The sequence below is a fragment of the Phyllobates terribilis genome, unplaced genomic scaffold, assembly GCF_046119375.1.
Source record: "Phyllobates terribilis strain yellow unplaced genomic scaffold, ASM4611937v1 Scaffold_1__5_contigs__length_1240528914, whole genome shotgun sequence".
Taxonomy (NCBI): domain Eukaryota; kingdom Metazoa; phylum Chordata; class Amphibia; order Anura; family Dendrobatidae; genus Phyllobates; species Phyllobates terribilis.
This window is the reverse complement of record NW_027362761.1, coordinates 1,116,165,386-1,116,185,598: the sequence shown is the minus strand read 5'-3', so window position 1 is coordinate 1,116,185,598 and position 20,213 is coordinate 1,116,165,386. Positions and strand designations below refer to the sequence as shown.

Here is a 20,213-nt window from a genome sequence, read left to right as displayed (position 1 = left end):
GCCTTTGCAAGCAGTGGTGTGAGGACTATGCAACACCCGAAGTTGGACATCTGGTTGACAGCTCAATGTCATGCATATACCTTCTGGTGATTTCTGTAGACTCTGTATGATGCCTTAGGCTTTGTATGCGATGTCCAATTTCACTTGCAGTACAGATTGTAGCGCCATTTTTTGAATCTGACAAGACCATGTGGGCAACGTCATTAATACACAATCACAAGGTAACATCACACCATGCATGGTAACTGAATCCTTCTGGTCTTCATTCCATGTACACTAACAGCACGGAGTTACATTGATTTGGTGGTAGAACCAGTGGTATGGCTATTTCTCTAACATGTCCTAGGAGACATTTTTCCACATAACACGCCAGGCCACATGCTGCTCGTGCTATTTTGAGCAACCTGCAAGTCCTGAACAGAATATCATAGCTTGGAACGTCTCAAGACTTGTCTCCCATCAAGCACATCTGAGTGTCATTGATCTGCAATTTCAAAAGGAGGTGCCAGCAGCAGATCTTGATGATTTTCATGCCTAAGTATATTCAGTGTGGCAGAACATTCCTCAGAAAACTGTTAATAAACTCAATGATAGCAGCAAGGCGTGCAAGTGCGGGGGTTTGTGCACATGGTGCTAATTTTTTCGATACTGAATAAATCAAGATGTTTTGAAATATTGTGGTTTTTGATAATTTGCATATTAGTAACGGTCTATCCATCCAGTGATTTCCATAATTCCACAACTTTTCCTTCTACTACATGGAACATGAATGGGTCAGCGCCACCAGAGCCACAGTTTGCAGCAGCTTTATGCTCAGCTCATAGAGAGGGATCCTGAGGAAAGGACTCTTCTTATACGAGTGTTATGTAGGCTATAATTTGTACAATATCTACAGCGATCTTTATGTATTAGGACAGACAGGAGATTCAATACCATTTCCTCTGTGGTACACTAAGATCCCATGTTGTTACATTGACAGCATCTATTAATAAGTAGTAAGAACCTTAAAAGTTAGAAACATCTTTATTCTCTTTCATATGTAGAAAATTGCCTGCAATTTTTCTTCGTCAATTTCCTCCTAAATTAAACAGAATTGTTCCTTCATATCTTCATGGCAATAATGAAATAGTAGTGCTACATCTCACATCATCCACCGAATGTTCATTTAGAGGACATACAACTCCTATGTAGCAGCACATATCAAAGCCATTTTTTCTTCATGTCATGTCCATAAGTTGGCTTTATGGCCTTCACTGTGTATTGTCTGTCATCTGGTCAGGTCTAGGTTTCTAGTCTCGGAACGGGGTGGTGGAAGATTATTGACCACAGACGCTTCAGTTTGCTCAGGTCTTGGAGAAGTATAGGCATTGTCTGCTGGTTGTGAAGAACCATGGACGTTTCCAGCTCTTCTAGACTGAAAAATAATACCTGAAAAAAAAAAAAAAATAAATAAAAAAAAAAAATGGAATTATACATTGTTTGATTATATCATTTCTGTGAATATAAACAGAACTGTGGTTACAGGGAGATGAACAGGTGATACATGCTGCCTGAACCACAGGCAGGGTGAATCAGATATTGGCTGCATGATTTCAGCCAGGTATGGTTAACTCTGAAATGCTGCAGTGACCAATGCCGCTCGGGTGATTAGTCCAAGAAATGAACAAATTTGATGCACTAAGAAGGAACTTTAACAGCGTGAACATTTAAACCCTCTAAAAATGTATATCTTTATTTTGTTTCATTAAAACACACCATTGCCCGTGTATTAAAAATAAATGTGGCAACTACGAATATTCAATAATGACATTACTCGCTGAGGAGGGTAAATAATAAGGACTTATATTGCCCTGATACAGCTCTATTGTGATTCTGCCTGACGCGGAGGTTGGCACCCTAGTAGCGCATTTGGCGCCCCCGCTCAACGGCGGCTGTCCCTTCCTGTCCCTATTGTGCCCTAGCAGGTGAACTAAGCACAAAGGGTAAAGTCACTGCCTATTCTAGTACAGAGGTATTCCTAGCATAAAAATAATCAAGAGTATAGATATAGAGAATAGATAAATAAACTTCTCGTATTTCGATTTTGCCTTTTAATTGATTAGTCAGTCTCTGGCGACTACTCCACCTCACTTGAGATACACACACAAACATACATACAGAGAGACTTGTCACTCAAGGAGAGTGCAGCGGGGAGAAGTCACCAGGGCCCGGCTTCTTGGACTAGTCACCTGTTCAGCATGGATCCCAGTCGATTGGAAGACGTATGGTTTTTGATGAAATGACCCAAGATTTCACAATAAATTCAGGCGCCTGTATATCACAGTGAATAGCGACCATGATGACCTGAACTTCACAGCCATTCATGAAGCTGTCAAGTTAAGGTCAGTACAAAGCGTGAAAACTGAAACAAACTCACTTTATTTTTTTTCAGTTCTCAGCTTGTAATCATTCAATACGGACATCAACGGGGTGGTCCAAGACATATATTAGTGAAGTATGCTTTGGATCGATATCAGATTAGTGGGGATCTGACACCCGGTACATCCACTGCTCATCTGCTTGAAGCTCCTGATGTGGCCACATGTACGCGGTGTGCAAAGATGGAGCAGCACGGAGTAGTGCCCGCTGTCCGGTAATGCAGCTTAGTTCCTTCTGAAGTGAATGGGAGCACGGAGCAGTGCAGGTCCAGCTTTCTATTACTGTTTATATCCAGCTGCAGTGGGATTTACAAACAGCTGGACCTCCACCGAGCTGGCATTGATGACAGATCCTAAAGATATACATTATTTAGGACCTTAGTATAGTGGCCCCACACAGTATAGTGCTTTATACAGTATAATGGCCCCACATAGTCCTCTATACAGTGTAATGGTCCCATATAGTCCTCCATACAGAATAATGGGCCCCAACATAGTCCTCCATAGAGAATAATGGCCCCACATAGTCCTCCATACAGAATAATGGCCCCACATAGTCCTCCATACAGAATAATGGACCCCACATAGTCCTCCATACAGAATAATGGGCCCCACATAGTGCTCCATACAGTATAATGGGCCCACATAGACCTCTATACAGTATAATGAGCCCAACATAGTCCTCAATACAGTATAATGGGCCCCACATAGGGCTCCATACAGTATAATGGGCCCCACTTAGGGCTCCATACAGTATAATGTGCCCTACATAGTACTCAATACAGTATAATGTGCCCCACATAGGGCTCCATACAGTATAATGGGCCCCACATAGTGCTCCATACAGTATAATGGGCCCACATAGACCTCTATACAGTATAATGGGGCCGACATAGTCCTCTATACAGTATAATGGGCCCCACATAGTCCTCCATGCAGAATAATGGGCCCCACATAGTCCTCCATGCAGAATAATGGGCCCACCCACATAGTCCTCCATACAGTATAATGGCCCCACATAGTCCTCCATATAGTATAATGGGCCCACCCACATAGTGCCCCATATAGTCTTCCATACAGAATAATCGGCCACATAGAGTCCTCCATACAGTATAATGGCCCCACATAGTGCTCTACTCAGTATAATGGCCCCACATAGTCCTCCATACAGAATAATTAATGGGCCCCACATAGTCCTCCATACAGTATAATGGTTCCTCAGTGTTCTATACAGTATAATGGCCCCACATTAAAAAAAAAACAAAAAAAAACATCTACCCCAGTCCCAATGCTGATACAGTTGAAGGTGTAATGCTGAGGGAAGGGAGGCTGTGCCAGCGTCAAGGGCCAAATATCACCCTGGGGGCTAAATTTGGCCTATGGGCCAGAGTTTGACACATGTGGTCTAGATCACGTAGTAGACACATAGGTGCTCGTCTCATAACACTTAAGATGCCCGTGTACATTAGATTGACGAACTTGTCGATTTAGGAGGGGTGGTGGGATGGGGACCAGTAGCTCATCTATTGTGTATGTGGTGCCCCAACTCTCCCCTGAAAGAAGTTGTTCAGAGAAAGCTCGAGCAGTGGAACTGTAACATACCCATGATCAGCAGTGCTTAACCCCCTCTTCTCAATAAAAGTACACGCATGCTCAGCAAAGCCGGGGAACAGACATTGCTGGAACGGTGCCGGTGTGGGAGGGAAGTATCTGTTATTTTTATTTTACACTGGGGATTATAGTGTTTAAGAAAGGGTTGTCCAAATAGTGGACAACCACTTTATGTAAGAACTTTACATAGGTTAAGTATTGTCTAAGCGGGGTCATTTTCGTTAAATTTATAGAGGAACCACAAACAGGACTGAGCATTATCTCCATTACTGTCATGCTGTGAAACTGACGAGTTTACCAGGAGTCAACACTGATCACAGTGCAGATAACAGAGGGAGACTAAGGTCCTGACAGAAGACAGATGACACCACTGCCAATATTTACCTGTGTAACTGTAATTAGTCAATTCTTGATGGTGTTGACTTGGGTAAAACAGAACTCACCTAATGGATGGGTTCATGTGATGCTTAGTAATGTGCACAGCTTGTTTGGTTTTGCAGAAACAACCAGGCTATGTGCACACGTCATCTTTTTCAAGCAGATTCCACCTGGAATCCATCTGAAAAAGTGTCACAAAACTGCCGCAAAAAAGGAACATAATGCACAGCAATGTAGAAACGACATTGCTGTGCACATGTTCACTTCTCTGTTACTTCTTTAAACTGCTTCTGGGTTCGGAAACCGTGAAGTGGTCAGAAGTAGTATCATGTACGTTTTTGTATTTATAGTTTAAATGATTAAAAGAAAGATGCTGGGGCACAGACACTGCATAGGGGAAGGCAAAAGCGCCAGCGAATTTGTTTCAGGAAAGACCATTGGCTTTTTCCTAAAGAAGCTTCACTTAGAATAACTTTGGCGGTTCCAATTGCACCTAAGGTGAACCTGACATCTGATATATGCTGCCCAGTCCGTGGGCATCATGCTTCCGGCACTAGGTGTATGATCTCAGCCAGGTATTTCAATGAACAACATACTTTACAATCTGGATTGGTGGGTCCCCGGAGGCTTCTCCCTGCTGCCCTGGATGGACAGGTCTCTCCCTACGTGTAAGTATAGGCAGAGATCTGTCAATCCAGGGCAGCAGTCGAGGAGAAGCCGCCGGAGAGCCGCCCATCAAACCAGTCTATAGCGTGATCTCTGTCCTCGGCGCCTTTTAAAGTATGTTCTCCTCTGAAACGCTGCACTTTTTCAGTTCATACAGTACAAGTTCATACAACCAGAGTCGGATACATGCAGCCCACGAACTAGGCAGCAGGTGTCAGGTGACAAGACACTGTGTGCATACAGTTTTTTGGGAATTTTGGAGAAGTTTGTCTTTTTCGAAAGAGGTTTGGAAGTGTTTTTGAAAAAAATTAAATTAATTTTCTTGCACCCTTTTGATTGGACAGTGCCTAGTTTGGAGAGGATTCCATCGGGATCCATTTTGAAGACATGGCATACATTTTGTTTTTTCAAAACCTCATGAGAAAAAAAAAAAAAACTCCTCTTACGAATAGCATAAAAATCAAATAGAAGAGTTTTCCAAGCATTTTTTAAATAGTTTTTCTAAAGGTTTTGGAGCGGTTCTGCTAAAAAAAAATAAGTCTCCAAACCTTCTTTGTGAGCACAGCATTACAAGTATGACAGCTCTTTCTTGCTACTAGTCGTGTATCTGAGTATTCATGACATGACCATGACAACATTTTGTCCTCTGGAAGAAAACAATGAAAGTCCTCGTTCAATGGCAGCAATCAGAACGCCATGGTGTGATGGATAAGGCATATTGCATAACTTTTCAATATAAATGAAGGTATAAAAATTATTTTCTAATCTGTATCCATCAGTCCCAGTGAAGAATTAAGAAACGACCGTAGATTCTCAGGCTGCCCTTGCAATGAATAAAGCTGGCTAGCCTAGGTACAGATATTTGATGAGGTCTCACCTTGTAGAGTATACACACACTGCAATGTAAATGTAGCCAGTATGACAATCACCAGTAAATGAACCTAGAAAAGAAGCAAAACACAAAATAGTTATTGAAATTGCACAATAACTTTGGACAATTCCAATATATTACTGTCAAGGGTAGTGCTGAACAGTACCAAAGAGGAATTCAGTATGAAATGCCAGGCGTCAGTCAGCTGCAGGTAAAGCAGCACCAATGTGCAAGGACTGATGGTCTCATCACTGCTGTGATTCTGACACCTGCAGAGAGAATAATAGGAAGGTTATCGTATTTCTCTACAGTTCTAAATAATAAAATCATCAAAGACTTAATATCATTCCTGTGTCTCCTCCATGGTCTCATCTCTAATGATATCTTTCATACTTATGACCAGCTTCATACATTTTTTTAATCCAATCCTGGTAAGAAAAATCATGACTGCATAGTAAGTAAGAACTAAATGTTTCTATATAGGATTTAATGCTACAGCTTGTAATAAACAAATGGCTATAAACCTTTGAAAAGTCAAAATGATTTTTACATACTGTATGTTGGTGGTTATGTTAGTTAATATAATTTCATCAAGTTTCAGAGTTCAATTTTCAAGTCCCAATATATATAGTTTACAGCCTGATCTAAGTTTCAAAGTTTCCTATTCTGGGACTGTCCCTTCATGTAATGTAGGCTGGATAAAATGTATATATGTATCCAGGGGTACTGCTTTCATTGGTGTCACAATTGCTTATTTATCAGCACAGCTTCTATCCTGCACTTATTTCCTCTTCATCCTATTTCCTTCTTTTCTATGGCAGTTTTTACTTAACCCCCTGAGACTGTATATAAGGTCTTCCCTCTCTATTGTTCAGATCTGTGAACAACCCCTCAGCCCTCCTGCTGCTGTCTCTAACACTGAGAGAATAAAGAGGGAGAGATGAGAGAGCCATCAGAACCAGGAGCAGGATCCTTGACTTATTTGTAACAGTTTTGCAAATGCACTTAGCTACATAAAAACTTACAAAAATCCTGCTGCAGCAAAATAATAGGGCTATTTTTACACCCACAATATCATAATCTTTTAAAGCATACATATAATAAATTAACTAAGTAAAGGGAGTGAGTCACCCCCAAAATGCAAAATAAACTACTTAAAAGAAGAAATTTCTGCTTGCAGTCCAACTGTGCATTTCTTCAGAGTTATCTCTGGAGCTGTGCGCCTTCATCCCTCCCTCCAGGCCTCTGCCAATCACAGCTTGGCAGCATATAGCAGCCTCAGGCACTGCAGACCTGTGATTGGCAGTGTCTAGGAGGGAGGGCAGAAAGCGCACAGCTCCAGAGAGAACTCCGAAGAAATGCTCAGTTGGTCTTTAAGCAGAGATTTCACATTCTGCACTCCAGAAGCAAGAAATGTGAATATCTTGCCAATGGAGCAACACAGTGCAAAATGGGAAATAGCTGCAGAATCAAGAGAGCTCTGGTATTTATATATAACTCAATCTGTTTGAGCAAGTGACAGGTTCTCTTTAAACATTTATATTAGAGAATTAACCCTTTTAAAAATTATACTAGGAAAATATTGTAATGTATTAGTAGCAGAAAAATGTACTTTTAATCCATATGCAAATTAGAAGGCTTCAGTGGACTCTTACACCCCCAATTTGCATTTTTAGTACTACCCCTGATATTAATTGATAGTGATCGCTTCCCCAGAGTGAGTGCTACCTGAACTTAATCTGCATCCCCGTGTGTGCACCGACACTGCAGAAGCCCAATTAATTACTGAATGAATGAATGATATTAAAATTAATACATTTCACTTGCAAGTTAAAAAAAAAATTCTAATCACATTTTTTTAACTGGTAAATTGCCAGCAAACATCTACAACTAAATTGAAGAATGTACACTAGCTACATATGTAATAATGAGATTGAGATTAACTGCAGCACTGGAAAAGGGGTCCAATATTTGGGCTCCACAACAACTGTACCTTTCATACAGCTCTATGGCCAGGGAATGATTGTCAAGATGCAAAGATGTCTCGATTTTCAGGTGTCTTAATAAATACTCAGGTATAGAAATTCCTTCTTGGGCCAGCAGGGCAAGATTGAAAAAACCCTACAAAAGATAATAAGAGCTCGGTCAACAAGGGGTTCTTCATGCACAGAATATGGAAGATCAGGGTAGAGTACAAATATGGGATTTCGATGAATATTGCTGCTTAGAGGACGGTTACATCCGGTGTATTCCTTTACCTGAGATTCACCCTGTAGCGCGGCCTGGGTGTACATCTTCATGGAAAGTCCCAGGTCTTTGTGCTGATTTTTGCCACCGTAGTAATATATGTCACCCACCTTCAATAAAGCTGGAAAAAAACTCTACGTAATTATTATTAGATATTGTAATGAGCATTCATACATGCATAGGTTACTAAAACACAACAATACATGGCTAAGAGTACAAATCACATATACAAGCATGAAAACGCACACGCACACTATACATATATGCGGCTCCATCTACTGGTCATTAGTTGGTATTGCATTACAAGAAAAATAGTTTCATGTTGAAGGTACACAATATAGAGACTTGCACATGTCCACATTCATATTGTAAATATATGTAAAATATAGAACAAAATAGGCATCTACTGTTATACGATACATACCGTAATTAGAAGGATTGTATTGATGTACAGACAAGTTATAATATCTCCAAATACAAAGGTCTCCTAAACTTGTTGCGGACAATTCCTGCAATGGACAAACAGAAATATAACGATAGAACATTAAAAAAACAAAACAAAAAAAGATTCCATGAATTTGCAACATGATAAATTCCCATAAATAAATTAGTTTAGTTTTCAGTCAAAAAAAACAATTATCGATATATTATTGAATATTTTTTAGACAATTATGAATACCAACATTAATATAGAGCTCCATGTCCTGACAATTATAATTTATATACACATACATACATACACATATATGTGCAGCTCTGGCAAAAATTAAAATTTCTATTGGAAAGACTGGTGGAAAGCATGCCAAGACGAATGAAAGCTGTGATTAAAAATCATGGTTAGTCCACCAAATATTGATTTCACAATTAAAACAGGAGTAATGTGAGGTCTGAAAGCACTGTTTCTTTTTTAGTATTTTGTATCCAGCTGGATAAACACATATTATTTTGACGCTTTATTGTTTGCTGCAAATAAATACAACATTTTTAGCTTTGAATTTCAGAGACATGTTGTCAGTAGTTTATAGACTAGAACAACAATGTACATTTTACTCAAAAATATACCAATAAAGAGAAAAATCAGAGAAAATGAAAATATTGTACTTTAATTTTTGACTATAAATAAATATATATATACACATACATATACACACACACACACACACACACACACAGTACAGATCGAAAGTTTGGACACCTTCTCAATTAAGGATTTTTCTGTATTTTCATGACTATGAAAATTGTACATTCACACTGAAGGCATCAAAACTATGAATTAACACATGTGGAATTATATACTTAACAAAAAAGTGTGAAACAACTGAAAATATGTCTTATATTCTAGGTTCTTCAAAGTAGCCACCTTTTGCTTTGATGACTGCTTTGCACACTCTTGGCATTCTCTTGATGAGCTTCAAGAGGTAGTCACCAGAAATGGTTTTCACTTCACAGGTGTGCCCTGTCAGATTTAATAAGTTGGATTTCTTGCCTTATAAATGGGGTTGGGACCATCAGTTGTGTTGTGCAGAAGTCTGGTGGATACACAGCTGATAGTCCTACTGAATAGACTGTTAGAATTTGTATTATGGCAAGAAAAAAGCAGCTAAGTAAAGAAAAACGGGTGGCCATCATTACTTTAAGAAATGAAGGTCAGTCAGTCCGAAAAATTGGGCAAACTGTGAAAGTGTCCCCAAGTGCAGTTGCAAAAACCATCAAGCGCTACAAAGAAACTGGCTCACATGAGGGCCGCCCCAGGAAAGGAAGACCAAGAGTCACCTCTGCTTCTGAGGATAAGTTTATCAGAGTCACCAGCCTCAGAAATCGCAGGTTAACAGCAGCTCAAATTAGAGACCAGGTCAATGCCACACAGCGTTCTAGCAGCTGACACATCTCTACAACAACTGTTAAGAGGAGACTGTGCAGCAGGCCTTCATGGTAAAATAGCTGCTAGGAAACCACTGCTAAGGACAGGCAACAAGCAGAAGAGACTTGTTTGGGCTAAAGAACACAAGGAATGGACATTAGACCAGTGGAAATCTGTGCTTTGGTCTGATGAGTCCAAATTTGAGATCTTTGGTTCCAACCACCGTGTCTTTGTGCGACGCAGAAAAGGTGAACGGATGGACTCTACATGCCTGGTTCCCACCGTGAAGCATGGAGGAGGAGGTGTGATGGTGTGGGGGTGCTTTGCTGGTGACACTGTTGGGGATTTATTCAAAATTGAAGGCATACTGAACCAGCATGGCTACCACAGCATCTTGCAGCGGCATGCTATTCCTTCCGGTTTGCGTTTAGTTGGACCATCATTTATTTTTCAACAGGACAATGGGTAACGCACAAACACACCTCCAGGCTGTGTAAGAGCTATTTGACCAAGAAGGAGAGTGATGGGGTGCTACGCCAGATGACCTGGCCTCCACAGTCACCAGACCTGAATCCAATCGAGATGGTTTGTGGTGAGCTGGAACGCAGAGTGAAGGCAAAAGGGCCTACAAGTGCTAAGCATCTCTGGGAACTCCTTCAAGATTGTTGGAAAACCATTCCCAGTGACTACCTCTTGAAGCTCATCAAGAGAATGCCAAGAGTGTGCAAAGCAGTCATCAAAGCAAAAGGTGGCTACTTTGAAGAAGCTAGAATATAAGACATATTTTCAGTTGTTTCACACTTTTTTGTTAAGTATATAATTCCACATGTGTTAATTCATAGTTTTGATGCCTTCAATGTGAATGTACAATTTTCATAGTCATGAAAATACAGAAAAATCTTTAAATGAGAAGGTGTGTCCAAACTTTTGGTCTGTATTGTATATATATATATTTCTATCTATATATCTATATCTAAAAAATGGATCAAAAGCAGCACCACAGAAAAAAAGAAAAGGTGCAAAGCCCCCCAGGTACACACCAGTCCTGTGTATATCCACAAAGAGAATGGAGGCAGCACACAGACGGATGACGAAAAAATTGTCTTTTAATAGCCCATGTGGCTGTAGCAATGTTTCGGTCCAGAGATGTGGACCTTTCTCAAGCTATGTGAAAGTGCAATGTGCAAAATATTTAAACCTGCTTAATCACACAAATTGATTAGCAGTTATTAATATAACATATACATTTTAGACATGATACAGATACAATCAATACATCATTTATCATGATTTCATGATTCATACAGTGTGCACAATATATAAAGTGCAAAAGTGCTAGGAAGACAAAAAAGGTTCAAATCATCATTATAAAAGCCATTTCTATTAATAATTCATCATAGTCACCAGCTGTACATATTTAAATAGCCACATGACTCACCCCATAGTATAAACATGAGACGCGCCGAAATCTCGGCGTCCCTACTATCTCTATTGCGCATGTCCGGAAGGAATATAATAGTTCTGGAGCGCAATTGCGTTCCAAAGACCAGAAATGCCGGCGCCGTTATAGAAACCCATACAAAACTGCCCGCGCATGCGCGAGGAGGCACAGACACATCCCTCACTGCGGTCATAGACAGACTTATAGCCAGGGCATCCATGTTTATTAAGGGCAGCTCGCCCAAATCTTACTATGTCAGAGCACTATGCACATATATATATATATATATACACATTATAAAACTTCAGGGGACACAGCACTAAAGTGCACATTGTAACTAAATCTTGCACTCTTTTAAAGGTAGGAGTCACAGACATTTGAGCCCGAGAGGCATGGGAACGCCCCCCATTAGCTGGGGATGGCAACCCAGTGGCCTTACTGAGATGGGAGACAAGTACCCATAAGGGCGCCAGTCTCAACAACCCATGACACAGGCTGCCTAATAGTCCATATACTCCCATAGATAATTGTGTAACAGCCCCTCAGTATATTAAATAAAGGACTTATCACATGGAACCCAATTCATATCTTTTATCATCATATTGCTATACAAACAACGGATTGGGCATGTTGAAGATTACATCACATGTTCTTCCTTCATTCATGTAATGTGTATGGCCACCTCAACAGTTGGCAGAGTCTGGCAGATTTGTTCAAGCACTATCTAAAGTCCACCCATACACATTGGACAGCTGTACGACAGCTATCTCTTCTTAGTCCCCCATATCGTCAGCCCATGGCTCCTGTTTTGTATCTGACAGAGGAATCTGGTAGCAACTTACATATCAGAAAAAACAACAACTTTTGGCCATTGGAAATTCAACATGTTGGATTCTTTTCTCCCCTGACATCATCAGCCAGAGGAGAGATGAGAGGCTCCTGTATACATTAAATCAATATCAGCAGGTTTGGCTGACTTTAGTCTAATCAGTATGGGGACCTGAACGGTGGCAACCTTTTTATATGGGCTTGTTGGACAGAATATTTTTTAATGTTTAACTAGATTGCTTCAAATAGCCCCAGTGTGTATGCAGAGGATATAAGGGCGATATTCCCACTCATGTGCAGGAGCAGCTTCGGTCACAACCTGGGTTGGCCTCCGTGCTCCCGTCACAACCTGGGTTGGCCTCCGTGCTCCCGTCACAACCTGGGTTGGCCTCCGTGCTCCCGTCACAACCTGGGTTGGCCTCCGTGCTCCCGTCACAACCTGGGTTGGCCTCCGTGCTCCTGTCACAACCTGGGTTGGCCTCCGTGCTCCTGTCACAACCAGGGTTGGCCTCCGTGCTCCCGTCACAACCAGGGTTGGCCTCCGTGCTCCCGTCACAACCAGGGTTGGCCTCCGTGCTCCCGTCACAACCAGGGTTGGCCTCCGTGCTCCCGTCACAACCAGGGTTGGCCTCCGTGCTCCCGTCACAACCAGGGTTGGCCTCCGTGCTCCCGTCACAACCTGGGTTGGCCTCCGTGCTCCCGTCACAACCTGGGTTGGCCTCCGTGCTCCCGTCACAACCTGGGTTGGCCTCCGTGCTCCCGTCACAACCTGGGTTGGCCTCAGTGCTCCCGTCACAACCTGGGTTGGCCTCCGTGCTCCCGTCACAACCTGGGTTGGCCTCCGTGCTCCCGTCACAACCTGGGTTGGCCTCCGTGCTCCCGTCACAGGTTACAACGATGACCCTAGGTAGATGCTGCTCACTCTATATGAATCACCAGAGAATGACATTTCCTACAGTGGAAGATCCTGTAATAATATTGCAGCTCGAAACAGTCGTAGTGCTGAGCTTGAGAACTAGGATATTACTAAATGACAAACAAAGAGATACATACTAAATGCTCTTCACAAAGATACGCCACATTCGTCTGTGACATCTCCAATCCGGCTTCTGCAGTCAAGATGAAATTAAGAAAAGCCTCATCTCTGCAAGAAAGAAAAAATAAATCAGATCATCTGTTACCGTTACAACCCCAAATTATTTACTGATGTGGTTACGGTGACTTTAAAAGAATTTTGAGATGTCTAAAGTTGTGATTGACAGAGGATGGGAAAGGGGGAAGAAATCGCACTTCAGACCCCTGTAATTCTCACCGATTCAAAAATTACAACCAATATGGCTGCCCTTTTTAATGTCACTTCTGCACAAATGGCCGCAGCAACGAAACATGAAACTGGTAAAGACTCTGTATGTACAAAACATAACACCCAACTAATACATGGACATTTTTACATTTAGGGAGCAAACCTTCTGTAATTGATTAATAGCAAAATGTTTTATTTTATTTTTATTTTTTTTCACTAGATAAAGCCAGATCTGCCCACAAGTAAAACTTAGTGTGAGGTTGTAATAGTATAAGTCATTTCCTAAGGGAAAGTCCCCATAGCTGTGCAGATTGTGGTGCCATCATCTGTGAGAGGCGCCACTGGTTTCTGGGATTGCAGCTAAACCCCATTCATTGATTCCCATTTTTAGAGAAGATCAGTCACCAGATTTTACGATACAACCAGTATACATTGTTAAACAGATCTCTTAGGCCTGATGAAGCTGCTATATTTATTGTCAGAACTGCGGTATAATCCTTATATTAAGATGAACATTTTATGGGTCCAGCTCTAGCTTTTATCTGGAATGAAAACTTTTGAAAAGGATTATACAGCCATTCTAACATGGTTTTCCACAGTAAGTACACCAGCCTCATCAGGCCCAAGAGCTCTATTCATTATTATATGCAGTCTGTATTGTGAAATCTGGTGACAAATCTACTTTACTTCCCCCCTGGGGTGAACGGATATTTGAAATAACTAACTGTAATATGACTTACAGAGCTCCATCCAGGTACGCATTCACAGCTTTCCGAATGATAAGCCCAATGTTTCCATTCTGCTCCGCAACAAACTTTGCCAACCTGCATTTTAACAGAACATTTATGAACTTGTTAATAATGGTCTTTGAAAGCTTCACACTTTAACCCCTTAGCGACTTTCGACATACATTTTGTCACCGGTTGCTGAGGGCTGTATGGAGTGAGCTCACGTCAAGAGCCTGCAACATACGAGGCAGATGCCAGCTTTGTTACTGTGGCGATACAGTTTATAATCTTAATCAGCTAGAGGATTAGATTTGTTAAGCCAAGAGAAATACACGATTGTGTTTATGTTGACTTGTAAATGTATGTGTATTTCTGTGGCTGGTCAAGAAGGACATTCAATTTTATACACATAATAGTATGTTGACTTCTCTTTGTTTGGAAACAATGATGTTTGTTAATATGCTAATGACATTGTACTAAGCCAGCTAGATGTGAATTTAAAGAGCAGGATGGATACAAACTATGCAAGTTGATGAAATGCTCAAACAATGAGTCATGAGCCCCTTCCACCTTCATCCCTGACCCTCGACCTGTGAATGATGACCTTACACAGATATAAATATAAATTGGGATGTCTGTAGTGCTGCAAGCAGAATTAATGAGAATCAGAAAGACTTTACAAGGAGAATGAGAGACATCCTTCAGGACAGTAGATGGATAGCATTGCGGCTCCATCCAAAGAGACACAGATTTGGATTCTACATTATTCCGGCCTAAGGGTATACGGCCCTGACTGGAAGGATATGGATCTGCTCCATTGCCCATCAGATACATTTGGGGAGACCAGGTTGGGAAGATGAAGTCACCTGGCCCCATGGATATATTGTTTGGGGTTGCCAGGTGGGACCCTACAGTCGCCTGGAACTCATGGAGACATTCGGAGAAGCCAGATTGGGACTAGCCGGTCATCTGGCCCCATGGAAACTCTTTGAAAGGCCAGGGTGGGACCCTCGGGTCTCCTGGGCTTGCACCTCGATGGACTACTAGCTTCCCAAGCTTGCCTCTACCTTCTCTCTGTGGGGGCCCACCAGAAGTGGGGAGCCACAGGTTGAGGTAGTTGGCCCTGGAACTCCTAAAGTCACACCTGCTCTATCCCAGGCGGGCCAGCGGAAGGGTGAGACTGTGTAATGTTGTACCATCTTAGATATTTGCTGGGACTGTTCTATATGTTTATTGCCTGTTTTGTGGTTCAATAAAGTATTGCCACACTGCTTTACCCTCACCCTGTGTTGTCTGAATAGTATTGCGCCCATGGAAGACCCCGGGTCTTCACAGTTACATTGTTGGTATCTGTAACAGAAGTGATCGGAGCTAGCTGCAACAGCTGCTGTTAACCATTTAGATGCTGCTGTCAATCACTGATGGGATCACAGGGAGCTGATGGATTACCATGACAGTTGGGGGCCTGCTGAACGCAGCTGTGGCTGCCATTTTCGTCCTATTATGAGTTCCAGCCTGTGGCTATGCTTCACAGGAGAACAGCCAGTACACTAAATACCGCAGTATATAGTATGAGCAATAGAATGATTGCAGGCTGGAGTCCCCTAAGAAGACTAAAAAATAAAATGTATGTGTGTGTAATATATTATATATATATATATATATATATATATATATATATTAAATATTTAATATGTATACACCTATCTCTTTTCCCCTTTCAATAATAATATAATTACTAAAAAAGTAAAATAGATTTGATATGATTGGATTTTTCAGATACGATCAAAATAGAAAATAATTGAACCATATGTTAAACCCCACCTCCCAAAAAAAACCCACCAGAATTGCCATGGTATCGATAAAAAGGTCAACCCAGCACACAAACAAACAAGCCCTCGCCCAGCTACATGGATTGAATATAAAAAATAATTGCATCCCGCATATACAGGTGCATCTCACTAAATTAGAATAACATCAAAAAGTTTATTTATTTCAGTTCTTCAATACAAGAAGTGAAACTCATATTATATAGAGTCATTACAAACAGAGTGATCTATTTCAAGTGTTTATTTCTGTTAATGTTGATGATTATGGCTTACAGCCAATGAAGACACAAAAGTCATTATCTCAGTAAATTAGAATACGTTATAACAGCAACTTGAAAAATGTTTTTAAAATCTGAAATGTTGGCCTACTGAAATGTATGTTCAGTAAATGCACTCAATACTTGGTCGGGGCTCCTTTTGCATCAATGCGGCGTGAAATGGAGGCGATCAGCCTGTGGCACTGCTGAGGTGTTATGGAAGCCCAGGTTACTTTGATAGCCGCCTTCAGCTCATCTGCATTGTTGGGTCTGGTGTCTCTCATCTTCCTCTTGACAATACCCCATAGATTCTCTATAACAGATTCTCTATGGGGTTAAGGTCAGACGAGTTTGCTGCCAATCAAGCACAGTGATACTGTTGCTTATAAACCAGGTATTGGTACTTTTGGCAGTGTGGACAGGTGCCAAGTCCTGCTGGAGAATAAAATTTCCATCTCCAAAAAGCTTGTCGGCAGAGGGAAGCATGAAGTGCTCTAAAATTTCCTGGTAGACGGCTGCGCTGACTTTGGTCTTGATAAAACACAGTGGACCTACACCAGCAGATGACATGGCTCCCCAAACCATCACTGATTGTGGAAACTTCACACTAGACCTCAAGCAGCTTGGATTGTGGCCTCTCCACTCTTCCTCCAGACTCTGGGACCTTGATTGCCAAATGAAAATTGGAAATCTGGGATCATGTGGAGTGTGTCAATGACTGCCTTCTGGACACCTGTCAAGTCAGCAGTCTTCCCCATGATTGTGGAGCCTACTGAAACAGACTAAAGGACCCTTTTAAACGCTTAGGAAGCCTTTGCAGGTGTTTTTTGCTAATTATTCTAATTTACTGAGATAATGACTTTTGTGTTTTCATTGGCTGTAAGCCATAATCATCAACATTAACAGAAATAAAGACTTGAAATAGATCACTCTGTAATGACTATATAATATATGAGTTTCACTTTTTATATTGAAGAACTGAAATAAATTAACTTTTTGATGATATTCTAATTTACACCTGTATGTATAATGTTTGTGTGTCACCATTTCTAAGTTTCTGAATTTTTTTTAATCACTAAAATATACATAAAATAAAAAAACTTATTTCCAGGTAATTTTTTTTACCACACAATGAACGCACAAAAAAACCCTCCACAATCAAGGACGGAATTGTATTTTTTCCTTTCACCATTTTACTTCTACTTGGAATTTTTTTCCCGTTTTTTCGTACATTATAAAAGAGGTTAAATTAATGGTGTGACTGAAAGCTGCAACATAGCCATTAAAAAACAAGCCCTCATATGTCGATGAAAAAATAAAAAAAATACGGCTCTTGGAAGAAGGAGAGAAAAAAAACGAAAGCGCTATTCAATTTCTACTTAACGGAAACATTCAGTGTCAGCTATAAGGCCGATATCCAGCTGCAGATGACTCCTGTGGTGTAGAGATCACAGCAGCGATCACTAGGACTTAGACTTACAATATGGCCGTCTGTGGATCTCTCTGGACGCCATGCAATATTCCGGTGATTAGGTACTGTGCTACATTGATGGACGCTTCAACATGGCCGCCTTCAGAAGCTTTTGCCATGAATTCATAGGCTTGTGTCTGGAAGGAAATACAAACAAAATACATTTCTTTAAGGTCTTTTATAGAAGTTATTAAATGCACGCTCATATGGCAATAACCATTTATTGATAGAGTGGCAAATAGTCCAGAATCCGTGGTGGTCACAAGCATGTTCCTGGCCTGCCGAAAAAAGGCTACGTGTTAGTATAAAATTAATGAAGAACTACACCCCACAGCAGGGCTCAGACTCTTAGGGCATGTTGGGAGTTGTAATTCCATCGCAGCTGGAGAACTACAGCCACACTTAGGCTTTATTCACACAGCAGTATTTGTATGTCAAAACCAAGAGTTTCTCCAAAACACAGAACAGGTATCAGTCTTTCAATTATAGTTTTTCTCTGTAAGTTCCACTCCTGGTTTTGGCATATAAACACTGATGCAAAAATACTGATCAAATACTGAGGTGTGAATAAGCCCTTAAGGTGCGCAGAATATTGTATTTTATTTCCTATCTCATGCTAAAAATAAAGAAACGTAAATACATTTTAAATTTCCATAAGTGCCTCCTTAAAAATAATGAGAAGCTCTCACTTGGTTTCTGTATCTTGAGAAAGGCGACGGTCCGGCGCAGAAATGTGTTGTTATTAATAAAATCCGTTTTGGATCCCAAGGATCTTCATTCTTGCAGCGCAGCCCGCCTAAACGTGCCAGCTTCCATTTTTCCTTAAAAATAATGTCTTCTGAGTGCCTCCTCAAAATAAATAATGCCCCCTGAGTGCACCAAAAGTAATAATGCCACCTTTGTGCCACCCGCCGCCTCCCACCCTAAAAAAAAAAAAGTTCAGACATACATAAGTGGTCAAGTCTTCTCCTCCCATGCACGCTGAGCGTGTCGACAAAGGTAGCGCAATAAAGGGATGGTGATTCTGACATCTTGTTGTCTTTGACTTCCTGTTCCACACATTTTATAGGGGAATTCACTCAGAAAACCCAGGGCATCCAGGCAGAAGGACGGGGTATGTGCACTGATCCGGATCTTCGGCACTATTTATTTTATTCACTTATAGATCACCATTAAAAGGGAATCTGTCAGTAGGTTTTTACTCTGTAATTGAGAGCAGCATGACGTAGTAGAAGAGAGCCTAATTGCAGTGATGTATCACTTACTTGGCTGTGTTTTGCTGTTTTAATACAATCAGTGTTTTATCAGCAGGAGATTATCACTAGAGCACTAGGTGTCTCGTGCTCCCTTGTCCAACCACGCCCCCAGCACTGATTAGCAGCTCTATGTCAATATACACAGAAAGCAGCCAATCAGTGGTGTGGGCGGGGTTATACAGAGCTCAGCATTCCGAGCACGGCTAGATCTGCAGCAGAGAAAATTGTGACCATCATAACTGCAGCACCCAGTAACATAAGTGATGCATCACTGGAATCAGGGTCACTGTCCGTACATCGTGCTGCTGTCAGATTACATAGTAAAAATCTGATGACATATTCCCTTTAATTCCACAGCAATTCACAAACATCCCCAACACTGTCCGCATTTGTTGATTACCCTAAGAAAGGTGGAGATTACAGGTCATCAATATGTCACAGAGTAGTCAGACTCACTTCATTGTCCCCGTCTTCCCCGGGGTAGGTGCCGTGTAGATACATCACTCCGAGGTTAAACGCTGCGTCGGCATTCCCCTTCTCGTATGCTTCACTCCAATATTTCACAGCTCTGACATAATCTTTCCGGAAATTATGGTAATACCAACCCAAGCCATTCAGAGCTTCAACCAGTCCCTGGGTACAAGGACAACAATAATCAACCATTGTTAGAGCAGATGCTTATTATGCTATTTTGACTGTCGCCTAAGAGTCTAGCCCTGATTTCCTGCTTTACACAATCAAAAATATTATAGATGCCAACAATGAGGTAGAAAACGTCTTCCTTATAAAGTCTGAACCCGTGTATTAATAAATTAGGTTTCATTCTTGTAAACTAAAAGGAATAATATATTTGCAAGGAGGGCTCCATGTGAACTTACAGGGCTGCGAGATTTGCAAGGATCTCACTGAGTACTTCTCTTCTGCAGCTTTATAACCTTCAGAATAATGACCCCCATACTTATAAAACGGTGATCTCGGATGACATTCCTGGACTGTATATTCCCGTCCTGGTCTTCTCTTTGGATCTGAACCACTTTGATTCTACCTTA

At 41.2% G+C, this 20,213-nt stretch overlaps 1 protein-coding gene across 1 annotated transcript in view; it reads right to left on the bottom strand.

Annotated features, from left to right (window-relative positions):
• Positions 1-1,029: 1,029 nt before the first annotated feature.
• Positions 1,030-20,213, bottom strand: part of SEL1L3 (SEL1L family member 3) — a 64,486-nt gene continuing 45,302 nt past the window's right edge. Inside the window, exons 15-24 of the mRNA XM_073646571.1 lie at positions 19,621-19,797; positions 17,918-18,045; positions 14,364-14,447; positions 13,374-13,464; positions 8,615-8,699; positions 8,202-8,311; positions 7,937-8,064; positions 6,110-6,212; positions 5,950-6,013; positions 1,030-1,428 (exon numbers count right to left, since the gene is read on the bottom strand). Coding sequence (XP_073502672.1) covers positions 1,268-1,428; positions 5,950-6,013; positions 6,110-6,212; positions 7,937-8,064; positions 8,202-8,311; positions 8,615-8,699; positions 13,374-13,464; positions 14,364-14,447; positions 17,918-18,045; positions 19,621-19,797 — 1,131 coding nt within the window. The 3' untranslated portion in view covers positions 1,030-1,267. The remainder of the gene's footprint in view (positions 1,429-5,949; positions 6,014-6,109; positions 6,213-7,936; positions 8,065-8,201; positions 8,312-8,614; positions 8,700-13,373; positions 13,465-14,363; positions 14,448-17,917; positions 18,046-19,620; positions 19,798-20,213) is intronic.